Source organism: Schistocerca nitens, chromosome 10, assembly GCF_023898315.1.
Source record: "Schistocerca nitens isolate TAMUIC-IGC-003100 chromosome 10, iqSchNite1.1, whole genome shotgun sequence".
NCBI lineage: Eukaryota > Metazoa > Arthropoda > Insecta > Orthoptera > Acrididae > Schistocerca > Schistocerca nitens.
This window is the reverse complement of record NC_064623.1, coordinates 149,076,189-149,089,026: the sequence shown is the minus strand read 5'-3', so window position 1 is coordinate 149,089,026 and position 12,838 is coordinate 149,076,189. Positions and strand designations below refer to the sequence as shown.

The 12,838-nt window shown below is 39.7% G+C and overlaps 1 protein-coding gene across 2 annotated transcripts in view; it reads right to left on the bottom strand.

Moving 5' to 3' along the window:
* Positions 1-12,838, bottom strand: part of LOC126210253 (putative methyltransferase C9orf114) — a 50,641-nt gene that overhangs the window by 13,455 nt on the left and 24,348 nt on the right. For both annotated transcript variants that reach the window (XM_049939443.1, XM_049939444.1), the window contains exon 3: positions 8,347-8,691. In XM_049939443.1, the coding sequence (XP_049795400.1) occupies positions 8,347-8,691 (345 nt within the window). The remainder of the gene's footprint in view (positions 1-8,346; positions 8,692-12,838) is intronic.

The window sequence follows — 12,838 nt, the reverse complement described above, 5'->3', positions numbered from 1 at the left end:
TTTCCAGATTTCCTGAAGTGTATGCAACCTGCCAACAGCACCACACTGTAGCAAATGCTGGGTCCATATGACTGTGACAAATGCAATCTGGGAACTTTCATCCCGTCCACCTCCATAGCTCAGTGGTCAGCACATCTGGCTGCTGAGCCAGGTTCTCTTTTCGGTACTGCCAGGATTTTCCCTCGTTGGAAGGACTGGAATGTGCTGCACTCAGCATCGTGATGCCAACTGAGGAGCTACTTGACCGAGCAGTAGAGGCTTCGAGGTCGAGAAAGCCGACAATGGCTTGAAGAGTGGTTTGCTGACCTCACGTTCCTCTGTACTGTGTACAAATAACGTGAATGGCAGGAGATGAAATGGCAATCACTCGGTCCTGATTGGCCCTTGGGGGCCGAAATGCAGAACAATGTTTGTTTACCTCAGTGCCTCCACAAGAGGGCATGACCATTGATCATTGATATGCTATATATAGAACTGGGCTTACTCTGAAAAGGCTATATGCAGCCCTCCTGTGTCCAATGTTGTCATCAGGCACACCACTCTTAGCTCAGCTCTTTTTCCTGTGCTGAGAGACATTGTCGCGCTGTCTGTGCTAAGGTATGCGGCACAGCTGTATGATCCAGCACAGCTGAGTGTTCAACACGTCTGTCCTCTCAGGTTATTTTGCAACTTTTATAGAAACCAGACAGTAGTTATAAGAGTTGAGGGGCATGAACGGGAAGCGCAGTGGCTAACAACGGAGTAAGACAGGGTTGTAGCCTTTCCCCAATGTTATTTAGTCTGTACACCAAGCAAGGAGTAAAGGAAATCAAAAAATATTTTGGAGTAGAAATTAATGTTATGGGAGAAGAAATACAAACTTTGTGGTTTGCCAGTGACATTGTAATTTTGTTAAAGAAAGCAAAGGACTTGGAAGAGTTGTTGAGTGGAATGGAGTGCCTTGAAAGGAGGATATAAGATGAACATTAACTAAAGCAAAATGGAATGTAGTCAAATTAAATCAGATTAGGCTGCGGGAATTAGATTAGGAAATGAGGCACTGAAAATAGTAAATGAGATTTGTTATTTAGGCAGCAAAATAACTGATGATGGCCAAATTAGAGATGACATAAAATGGAAATTGGCAATGGCCAGTAAAGCTTTTCTGAAGAAAAGAAATTTGTTGATACTGAATATGGACTTAAGTGTTAGGAAGTTTTTCTGAAGCTATTTGTCTGGAGTGTTGCCATGTATGGAACTGAAACATGGACAATAAACTGTTTGGACAAGAAGAGAAAGAGGCTTTTGAAATATGGTGCTACAGAAAACTGCTGAAGTTTAGATGGTAGATCACATGACTAACAAGGAGGTACAGACTAGAATTAGGGAAGATGGTAGATCACATGACTAACAAGGAGGTACAGACTAGAATTAGGGAAAAAATAAATTTTTGGCACAACCTGACTAGAAGTGATTGGCTGATATGAAACACTTTGAGACATCAAGGAATCACCAACTTCGTACTGGAGGGAAGGGTGGGGGATACAAATTGTAAAGGGAGATCAAGAGGTAAACACAGTAAGGCAACTTCAGAAGGTTGTAAGTTGCAGTAGCTATTCAGAGATGAAGAGGCTAGCACAGGCTAGAGCAGCATGGAGAGCTGCATCAAACCATCTTTGGACAGAAGACCACAACAACAACAGTTCTCTTTTACAATGTTTTCTCGGAGACTGGTCAAATTGAGATGGGCCTGCATTCACAAACAACAGCAATTCCTGTCAGCTTTGAAAGTGATTATAGTTTACAAACTGTGGCACTTCTCTCTAGTCCACATCAGTTAGGATCCTTTTATGGCTGTTTTACACCATATTACATGGCGGTGAGAGATACACCATTCCTTGTAGACATATTGGCTATTCCACCTTGATACAGCAACAAATTGGGCAACGCTATTCAAGGGCAAATCCAGATACAACGGCTCCTCTGTCATTCTGTCACATCTCCTCATCAAGCAGCCTGTGTTATTTCCATATAACCACCTGGTACACACACTGCCACGATATAATGTCTGCAGTGGAGGGATACATTACCATGTGGTGTCAGTTCTACACCATAAACAGTGCTCCAAACTTATCAGCCTGCTTTTTTAACGGCTGACTAGGAGGTGTAGCATGTTATTTGTAGAATGAGATGTTCCATGTCCTCAATTTCCACTGTCCTTTGAAAGATATTCATGGGTTAAAGTATTAGTACATGGGAAGCACGCCACATTTGGGAAGTTTTGATGGTTTGTGCAGATCGGAGTTATACCAGCCCTGTGCTATCAGTGATGAGGACCACAGCCTGGTGCTGCTATCTGCTGGGTGCAGTCATTTTCTGCACAAGGTGGCGAGTGATGGGCATGGAGCACACGTGGCCTCCATGGGGTCAAAGAAATCAGTGCCAAAAAAACAACTGATGTTCACATTTTATTGCAAAAAATTGCTCAGAGTTTCTTGTGAGATGCACTCATGGAAACATCTAGCCATAGTTCAGAGTATATAAGAAACTATCAGCCTCGATTGCGGTAATGAAACCAACCTTTACCTAGGTTTCAGCCCAAGTAATTGAGCCTTCCTCAGAAGATAAATCTGATTCTGTAATATGTCTATGATGGCATGGTCTAGAAATAAAACAAAACAGCCTGAATAGGAATAGTCACATTTTAAAAATGCAGTACATAGGTACTAAGTCACCATTAAGACTTGACTTAAGCTCCGGGGAGCACCTCGTCTCCATGGACGCCGTGCGATGGACCTCGGGAGCTCACGTGAAACTAAGTAGACCTAGATGACCTACTGCATATCAACATGGTGGGGAACATTGAGCATGTCTAACTGAGACCAAGACTGTCAAAGATAAAAAAACCAACGTAGTTATATGTTGAAACAAATAACTTATAGAATGGTTGAAACCCTGAAATATAAAGCCTCTGCACCAGGTTTTGACTAAAATGTAACAAACTATGCATGGATTTATATGAGTGCGAACACACTACTCCAACTTACACTATTAAAATATATCAGCCTTTCACAATGAATGCTGCATAACGCAACCATCGTTATTAATTAATATGACATAAAACAGCGAAACTGTAGTATGTAAATGCTAAAATGCAATAATTTTGGATAACCTGTACACATATGGTCGAGTAGGTGTTTTAATCAGTTGATGTAGATATACTTCTTACTGCTGACATGCACTGAATGAAGAATATTATCAAGATTAATTTTGTATCTTATTACCAAAAATAACGCACGAGTGGATGAACAACGCCACTTCATCGCCATGTAATAGCAATAGACCAGTATAGGCCAAATTGTGTTTTACGTGTAACTGGGACGGACGTGCAACGCCCTTTCATCGCCCTTATACGCTATCGACCGACAGAGGTCAATTTCATTATGTGCTACAAAAGAGAATCATTGCGTCTTATATCAAAGGCTATAAACCCACATCCTTTCGTCTTTCCCTCTCCTTCCCTCTTTCCTGACGAAGCAACCGTTGGTTGCAAAAGCTTGAATTTTGTGTGTGTGTTTGTGTTTGTTTGTGTGTGTATCAACATGCCAACGCTTTCGTTTGGTAAGTTACAAAGGCTACTGTTAAAATAGATATGATAAAACATGCCTGACCTGAGAAGACACCTTGGAAATTTTTTTTATGGACACTTGACATGGGAAAATGGCATGTTCTTCACAAGGAAGAATTAAAAAGAAATAACAAAAGAAATAACAGATAGCTACTAATATGCCCATGTGCATACCATAAATGGACAAGGATGACGTCGCCTCTGGATTGCAACCATAAATAAATGTAAAGGGAATTACCCTAAAAGGTTGAGACGGACCAGCTAAACTTCATCTTGTCACCTGGAGCATCAGGTGACAAGATGAAGTTCATTTAAATTTGACAGCACTAGTTGTTTCTGCTGCGTTACTTTAGCTTCATTTATAACAACTCTTCTTCTATCTTTGCAACCTGGGTACATTCTATTGTTTTCATGATCACAAAACTGCTGGATCTTTTTAATTGTTTCTTCACTTATACCTACTCCTTTCTTCTTTCCTAAAGTTGGAAGAATGCCTTGCTCTTTCACTAATTTTCAGGCTAGTTTAATCAAACGATGAGAAGCGTTGAATTCATGAACTATTTTTTCTCTTGCCCACAAGTCAGGGAGCAAACTTAAAATTTTAACTTTTTCCTCTTTAGATGTCACTGAACATTTAATTTTTAATTTCTCTATTAATCTCAAATATTCAGTGTCAGATGATGCTGGTGGTAGGTTTTCTTCTTCTTTAGAAATAATGTTGGTATCTTTATTAATAAAGCATGATTCCAAGTCTTTCCTAATTTTGTCTGAAATTTGTTGTACCGTATTTTCAATAGGCCTAGCTACTTTTCTTTTTCTGCTACTTAATTTTATTATTTTCGAAGCCGGATATATGTCTAACTTAGAACAAGCAAAATCCAATATGCTAACAGCTTCCTCATTAGGAATATAAATGTCATTAACAAGGTTACATGATTCTGGTTCTGGATTCCAAACAAATATTTTTGAGTAACAATTTGGGCACAGGGTATTTCCAGGAATCACATTGCGTTTCACTTGGGAAGCTGTTTCACTCTCACATAACAAGGACAAATGTTCAAGTTTTATTTCCCTCAAACCTTTAGTAATAGCCTTCTTGTGAACTTTAAGTGGATCACAGCACTTTCTTCCAAAAATGTGGTTGTACTTCAGAATATATTTCTTCTCATGATACTCACACACTGATGTTACAGAAGAACTTACTCGAAATTCAAACAAAGTTTGTCTAACTTCATCAAAGTCATTGACATTTTTCAAGTTTTTTGAAACTGAACAATAAACTGTTTTCTGACACACTTCACTTGCTATCTGTCCAACAGAGCACTGTTCACCCATGTTACTGCACTCCATTTAATCTCTCAAATTTAATTACACATTACACACAGAACAAAGCACATAACACATTCTACACTCTCAATGAAGTATGCACATCCACTCTAACAGAGGTTTCAGAACAGACTGACTACAATAATCCCACACGCAGCAATAATGTACTTCTACAATGCCACACCCAGCAATAACGTACTTCTTTATTGACAATAAACCTAAACGTAAATGGGCATTTTTATTACCATAGAACAAAAGCGAAAGCTCCTATTGTTTAATATTGCGTTATTAAAAATAAGTAAACTAAATGAATATTGGGTGATAGTGTTAACTAAATATATGTCACAATTAAATTTTATTACAATGAAACAATAAACCATTTAAATGGGCAACAGCCATAAGATCAGTTGTAGAGTAATGTGAATTATCTCCGCATTTTCAAAAATTCATATCTTTGTTCACAGTCAGACATCTATGTTGAAATTTTTACAGTTGTTGCTATCATATAGATGTACAAACTGTGCAAAAAATCATATTTTTACATTCAGTCCCATCCGAGATAACTAGCCCCAAACTCTACAAAAAATGAAAATTTTCAAATTTCAAAAATTCATAAAAAATTAAGGAAACATCTGAAAGTGTTCTTGCTCTACAAGAGGCTAGTAGTGTACGATATCTAACTATAGGAGAAAAATAGACTCTCATAAATCACTCCTTGTTTGTAATTTTTCTCGGCCTAAAAAGTGGATTTTTGAAAATTTGGATACCAAACTTTGGAGGTTATTTTGACTAGTTATTTTTGAATTTAGGGTATTTTGTGTAATAGACTATGTTGTAGAGGACACTTTTCCAAAAACGATCATGTCAACTGCAATGTTGTAACTTAACCCAGTGCAGAGATATTAAAATTTTCATTATGTCTACAGACTGAAAAATTGTCACACGCCTACAAATAAAAATGGCCGCCATCCAGTAAAGGTGTAAGATAAATTATTTTAGAAAACTGTTTTGAACTTCTAAAATATAGGGCAATCATATATAAAAAAATTAAAATATTTAAACATGGTCAAGCAACCATCACTGGACCACTTCATACGGATTGACCCAATAAGACCAGTAAGGGAAAATGTGTCATTTGACAATTATACTCACTAAGAAGATTACATGTAAAACAATAGTAGAAAAGATATAGCAATGTGGGTCAGAAGTTTGGAAAATGAGAAACACAGAAAAATTAGATAGTATCCATGGAAATGGATTACTGAAGACACAGAATGTTGGAGTCTTAGGATTTAACTAACCACATCATCAGAAATGAAGCAATCAGAAAAATGATGGAAGTAGAAGACAAGATAATGGAAGATATTATGGTGTGGCATTTAGAATGAATGTACGACAATAGCTGACCACAGGAGGTATACAGGTGGATCCCAGAAGGAAAATAGGAATGAAGAAGAGAGGATTAGGATTTAATGTTCCGTCAACAACAGGGTTATTAGAGATCGAGCATAAGCTCAGATTGCTTCAAGGCTGGGGAGGGAAATTAGCTGTACCCATCCAAAGGAACCACCCAGAAATTTGCCTGGAGCAATTTAGGGAAATGACAGAAAACCTGAATCAGGATGTTTGAATAAGGATTTTAACTTTCATCCTCCCGAATGTGAGCCCAGTGTGCAAACCACTGCACCACCTTGGTTAGTAAAATGGCAACGACACTGGCCATCTATAAGATGAAATGAGGTTGACTGCCTATAAGATGGAGACCCATAGAGTCCACAGCTTCATTGTCACGTCATCCAACAGGGGGAGATTCAGAAGTGAAACACAGCAGTAGCTTCCACTTATTTAGGCTTTTACAGAGTCTTTGCATCAACTGCTCAGAAGTCATAAGGAACAACTTTAGAATCAAAATATTCACTGACACTTCCTGGTGACACTAGGCATCTATCTATTATCGGTTACTTCCCGAGAGGTGGTAGGGTGTAGGCATTATGCAGTACACATATGAAATGTGTGTTGCTTACAAGGCATGTGAGAAAAGTAATGAGACTGATTTTTTATCCAACAAACTTCTTATTTTTTTCAAACAACAATATTGTCCCCTTAAAAGTAGTCCCTTCACCAGCTGTACACGTGTAGAGTCATCGTTCCCAGTCTTGGTAGCAGCACTGGTAGGCCTTCAACATGGTCAGTCACATTCTTTTGAGTGTTCTCCAGAGTCACAAAATGCTGTTCTTTTAAGAAATTTTTCAATTTCGGGAAAGGAAAAAAGTCACAATGACTCAAATTAGGTAAATAGGGGGTTGTGGAACAAAACAAATGCTTTTGAGGTCAAAAATTCTGTGACTGAAGTCACTGTGTGACATGGTGCAGCATCCACTTGTCTGTAATGCCCAATCTCACTCAATTCATCCTTTTCCTGAGCCTTTCAAAGACAAATTTGTAAAACACTTGGGGACAGTTGGTCTCGGAGGAACAAATTCTTTATGCACTAGACCCCAACTGCCCAAAAAGCAAATGGGCATCGTTTTGATTTGCTTATTCGAGCTTTTTTTTCGGTCAAGACGTCTCAGTGTGCCATTCCTTACTTTGTCTCAGGATTGTACTCAAAAATCCAGAATTCATCACCTGCAATCACACAACTGAACCATTTGGGGTTCTTGGCAATCCTCTCAAGAAGATCAATGCACACGTTTCTTTGATTGTTGTTCTGCTCAGTTGTGAGGTTTCTCAGTACCCTTTTAGCACAAACCTATCGCAAGTGCAAAACTTTGATTACAAGGCCAAACATCTTCCTTATTGTTAAACGTCGGTCTGATCTCTCAAGAGCATGCACTTGTTCAATGTTTTCATTGGTTTTTTAAGTTCAAGGTCTCCCTGAGCAAGTTGCATCTTCAGTGTGTTCTCAGCCTTCCAGAAATGGCTTATGCCAGTGAAAAACTAGTGCACTTGATAAGGAATGTTCCCCATGGGCCTGTTTTGACTTTTCAAAGATCGCACTCGCGGTTTCCCCTAGTTTGACTCAAAACTTGATGACATAACATTGCTATAAATTCCACTGTTCCATTTTTGTAACACACAACAACAACAACAACAACAACAACAACTTCACTGATGGAGCTCTCAAAAATCATGTGTTGGCTGTAGGAACCTGAAACTTGGACTGAGCATCTGGATGGGATGAACACACTAGCCTGCATAAGCAGAACAACAAAGTGTTGCTACATCACTCACCGTGTTGCCAGTCTCATTAGTTTCCTCACATATATTGTATAATGCAGTCATCTACTCCACGTGCAATAGAGTAGACCAAATAAAACAAAAAGTTCTCAATTTGCTTCTAAAATATATTTTTCCGCTTCGAGACACACAGTTCTGCTCTCAAAAGGCAGCTCTTGTATCTAACTGCTTACCCAGACAGTTGTTTCCTTTTCAGCTGAGAAGCTGGTGTACCCTTGTCAGAGGTCCCAATGGTGAGGTCGTAACCACCCTCAAAGGGGCACTGTGTGAACACAGCACTCAGGGAAGATGCCACTCTGACAGTGTACCCCCAGTAGACGCCCGTCTCAGCGCGCGGTGTCACTGGGGATACAATGGCAGCTCGCGTCCGCTTCGCCTCCTTGTGGGACGGCGGCAGGAGGCGCACGGTAACTCTGAGGCCAGGCAGGAGTGCGCGGTCGGCGATCACGTCTCGCTGCAGCCCGACGTTGACCACACACCTGCCAGGTTTCCCTGGCCGCTTCACCGTCACTCCTTCCCTGCAGAGAGATGAAGAAGCAACTGAATTACTCAAGGATTACACTTTTTGCATGTCAAAATCCTGTGTTAAAATTGATGTCTCACCTTATTGGAAGTTGAAATTCTGGGAATGAGCAGTCAGTTTTGGACACAATCACAACTGAGACATACAAATGTAAGAGGTACTCATCATGGTCTTCTGGCAGAAGAAAAACAGCCCATACAGCGTTGTCTGTGCACTGTGCACTAAACACTAACCTCTGGCGAGTCTCATTCACATGCCAGAATTTCACGAGGATGTTCAGTGCCCGACACAATCACATTGTGGCGATTAACTTTTGCAGATAAATGGACAGTTGATTTGCCGAATATCACCTTGGAGGTGGCATGTTGATCCTCAGAAGCTTTCTGCATTGCGATGCAAAATTGAAAGTACTGACCACAATCTTTCATTTTTAACTGTTGTACAAGCATAGATGGTGCTGTCTGAAATGTAACAGCCACCGCAAAATCTTCCTCATAGTTCGCTGCAGTTTCCAAGTTTGTGGCTTGTGTCAAGCATTGATTTATTTTTTCTTTTTGACTACATACAAACACTCAGGTCACAGTTGCACCTGTCACGCTTGGTTCAATGATAAACAAGTGTCCCTATATTGTTGATATCAACACACAGCTCTCTGTTTCATAGCGGTTCTTTTCCACAATTCCTTCTCAATGTAGGCTGCACTGTTGTAATGTATAAACATCTTACATATTTCAACATATCAAAACACTTTTCTCATTCTGTCATTTTGTCAAGACCCCGCTCTCTTTAACACCAACTGTTGGGCACAATGTAAACTCGGTGAGTTTATGGTTCTACTCATGCATAAATAATATTTGTACAAAAATACTTTGGAAAATGCATAACTTTGAAAAATAAATAAATCATTTACAGAAGCCCTGTGTTTACATCACTTGAACTTCTGCATGTCAGTCATAGTAACAACAATTACATCGTTGACATAATTTTATTCATGAAAATAGTTTTAGAACAGCACATACTTCTCTGTACTCTGCATTTAACCAGTATTCTACCACGGAACCTAATCTGCCAGTTGCTTTACCTACAGGGCTATTACAAATGATTGAAGCGATTTCATAAATTCACTGTAGCTCCATTCATTGACATATGGTCACGACACACTACAGATACGTAGAAAAACTCAAAGTTTTGTTCGGCTGAAGCCGCACTTCAGGTTTCTGCCGCCAGAGCGCTCGAGAGCGCAGTGAGACAAAATGGCGACAGGAGCCGAGAAAGCGTATGTCGTGCTTGAAATGCACTCACATCAATCAGTCATAACAGTGCAACGACACTTCAGGACGAAGTTCAACAAAGATCCACCAACTGCTAACTCCATTCGGCGATGGTATGCGCAGTTTAAAGCTTCTGGATGCCTTGTAAGGGGAAATCAACGGGTCGGCCTGCAGTGAGCGAAGATACGGTTGAACGTGTGCAGGCAAGTTTCACGCGTAGACCGTGGAAGTCGACGAATAAAGCAAGCAGGGAGCTAAACGTACCACAGCCGACGGTTTGGAAAATCTTACGGAAAAGGCTAAAGCAGAAGCCTTACCATTTACAATTGCTACAAGCCCTGACACCCGATGACAAAGTCAAACGCTTTGAATTTTCGGCGCTGTTGCAACAGCTCATGGAAGAGGATGCATTCAGTGTGAAACTTGTTTTCAGTGATGAAGCAACATTTTTTCTTAATGGTGAAGTGAACAGACACAATGTGCGAATCTGGGCGGTAGAGAATCCTCACGCATTCGTGCAGCAAATTCGCAATTCACCAAAAGTTAACGTGTTTTGTGCAATCTCACGGTTTAAAGTTTACGGCCCCTTTTTCTTCTGCGAAAAAAACGTTACAGGACACGTGTATCTGGACATGCTGGAAAATTGGCTCATGCCACAACTGGAGACGACAGCGCCGACTTCATCTTTCAACAGGATGGTGCTTCACCGCACTTCCATCATGATGTTCGGCATTTCTTAAACAGGAGATTGGAGAACCGATGGATCGGTCGTGGTGGAGATAATGATCAGCAATTCATGTCATGGCCTCCATGCTCTCCCAACTTAACCCCATGCGATTTCTTTCTGTGGGGTTATGTGAAAGATTCAGTGTTTAAACCTCCTCTACCAAGAAACGTGCCAGAACTGCGAGCTCGCATCGACGATGCTTTCGAACTCATTGATGGGGACATGCTGCGCCAAGTGTGGGAGGAACTTGATTATCGGCTTCATGTCTGCCGAATCACTAAAGGGGCACATATCGAACATGTGTGAATGCCTAAAAAACTTTTTGAGTTTTTTTATGTGTGTGCAAAGCATTGTGAAAATATCTCAAATAATAAAGTTATTGTAGAGCTGTGAAATCGCTTCAATCATTTGTCATAACCATGTATATGTGAGGCTACATGATCATTCCATCTCGCATTCACACAAATTTTTACCCTCCAGTACTTGTGTGAGTTGACTGATTCCAATAGTAACACAATGATATTGTAGTCACAAGAAACATTTCGACAATGTCTGACATGAACAGTTTTACATTACTAATATTTACGAGTTGTGAATCTTTGCATCACTTTGATAACATGTTAAGATCTGGGTGAAAGCGTGTGTAGTTTTTCTTCAGATAGTACTTCATTACAAATAAGTGCATCACCTGTGAAAGGCTGGGTTTTTTTTTTTTTATTAATATCAGGCACAGATAGTGGTTTGGCTTTTGTCACTTCACAGTCCAGGTGGTTATGCAATCCACTGCACCTCAAAGCCATCAGCCTAAGCACCTGGCATCTGTGTGTCTGAAGACTGTTGTGCCATCTGCAACCATCACAAGCTGCATGCAGTCTGCCTTTATTAGGTCACCTGAGAAAACAGCATAGATGATTGATACAAGCACTGAATCTTGTGACATGCCAACGTTGATATCGCCTTCTGAAGAGATTACATACTTGACATGCACATGGAATGAGGCTAGCGATTTTTTTCGATAAGACATCTCCCCAACATTTTCAGGTTGAAATTACAATTTTTGTGAACCAATTTTTGTTGTGAGAGAGGGCAAGTTTTACTTCACTAGATTTCACAGCCAACACTCTTTTGAGTTGCCATGTACATCACTTATTCCAAGTTGTGCTAGAATTAAAAACAAGATGTAGATGAAATTGACCAGTCGTCATTAGAACTTCATATCAACAGACTTCGACAATACTGCATTGCATTTTAGATCAGATGCTCTTCACATATGCTCACCGTCCAATTGAAGCACACTGTGAGGAAGGTGGCCAACTACTACTCTGCACTGAAATGAGCAAAAAATGGTCTTAAGCCTGAATATTCAATGCTAATGTAAATACACAAATTCAAACACAGATCTGGATTTACATTTTTTGTAAAATTCAAAATAAACCTTTGCTTTTTTATGACTGGTGAATTTATAGATGCATGACAAAATTTTACACATATGTTACACTTTGTTGTGCTTCCAATTGTGCAGTGGGAAACAGACCTACATTCTGAAAACCTATGGACAATTATGAAGATTCTTGAGGTCAGCAAGTGTGTTGGAGGCAGCAACAATCAAATAACAAAATTTTCAATGGTGCAGAGCACTTTTTTTCACCTTTCCTTACATGACTCCATGATTAATTGTTTCTGAAGTGGAATCTCAGAATGATTTGTAATCAAATGACTCCTATACTTATTCCCATCAATATGGAATTCAACTCCACCTACAGTCTCTAGAATTCCCAGAGATTTCCTCATCTTTTCCAATAAATTAAATTTCCATGACAACTGCCAATTCTTCAGGTTTTCCAGACAGGTCACCACCATGGGAAGGTAATCTAGATACATTCGTTATCTCTCTCTCTCTCTCTCTCTCTCCTGCTCAACAGTTACACATTTTGTTTTTCTTGCTTTCCTTAAAAATAAATAAATAAATAAGCAAAATAAAAAATAAATTTTTTTATTAGTTATGTCAATGTTTAACTACTGCCTGTTCACTCATGTTTTCCTGATGTGCTGCCAGCACGAGTGGCTAGCATTGTCAAAGATTCACCTTACACTGCTGGTGGCAACCTAAAAACTTGCTGGCGAAACATCAGGAAAATAGTTAA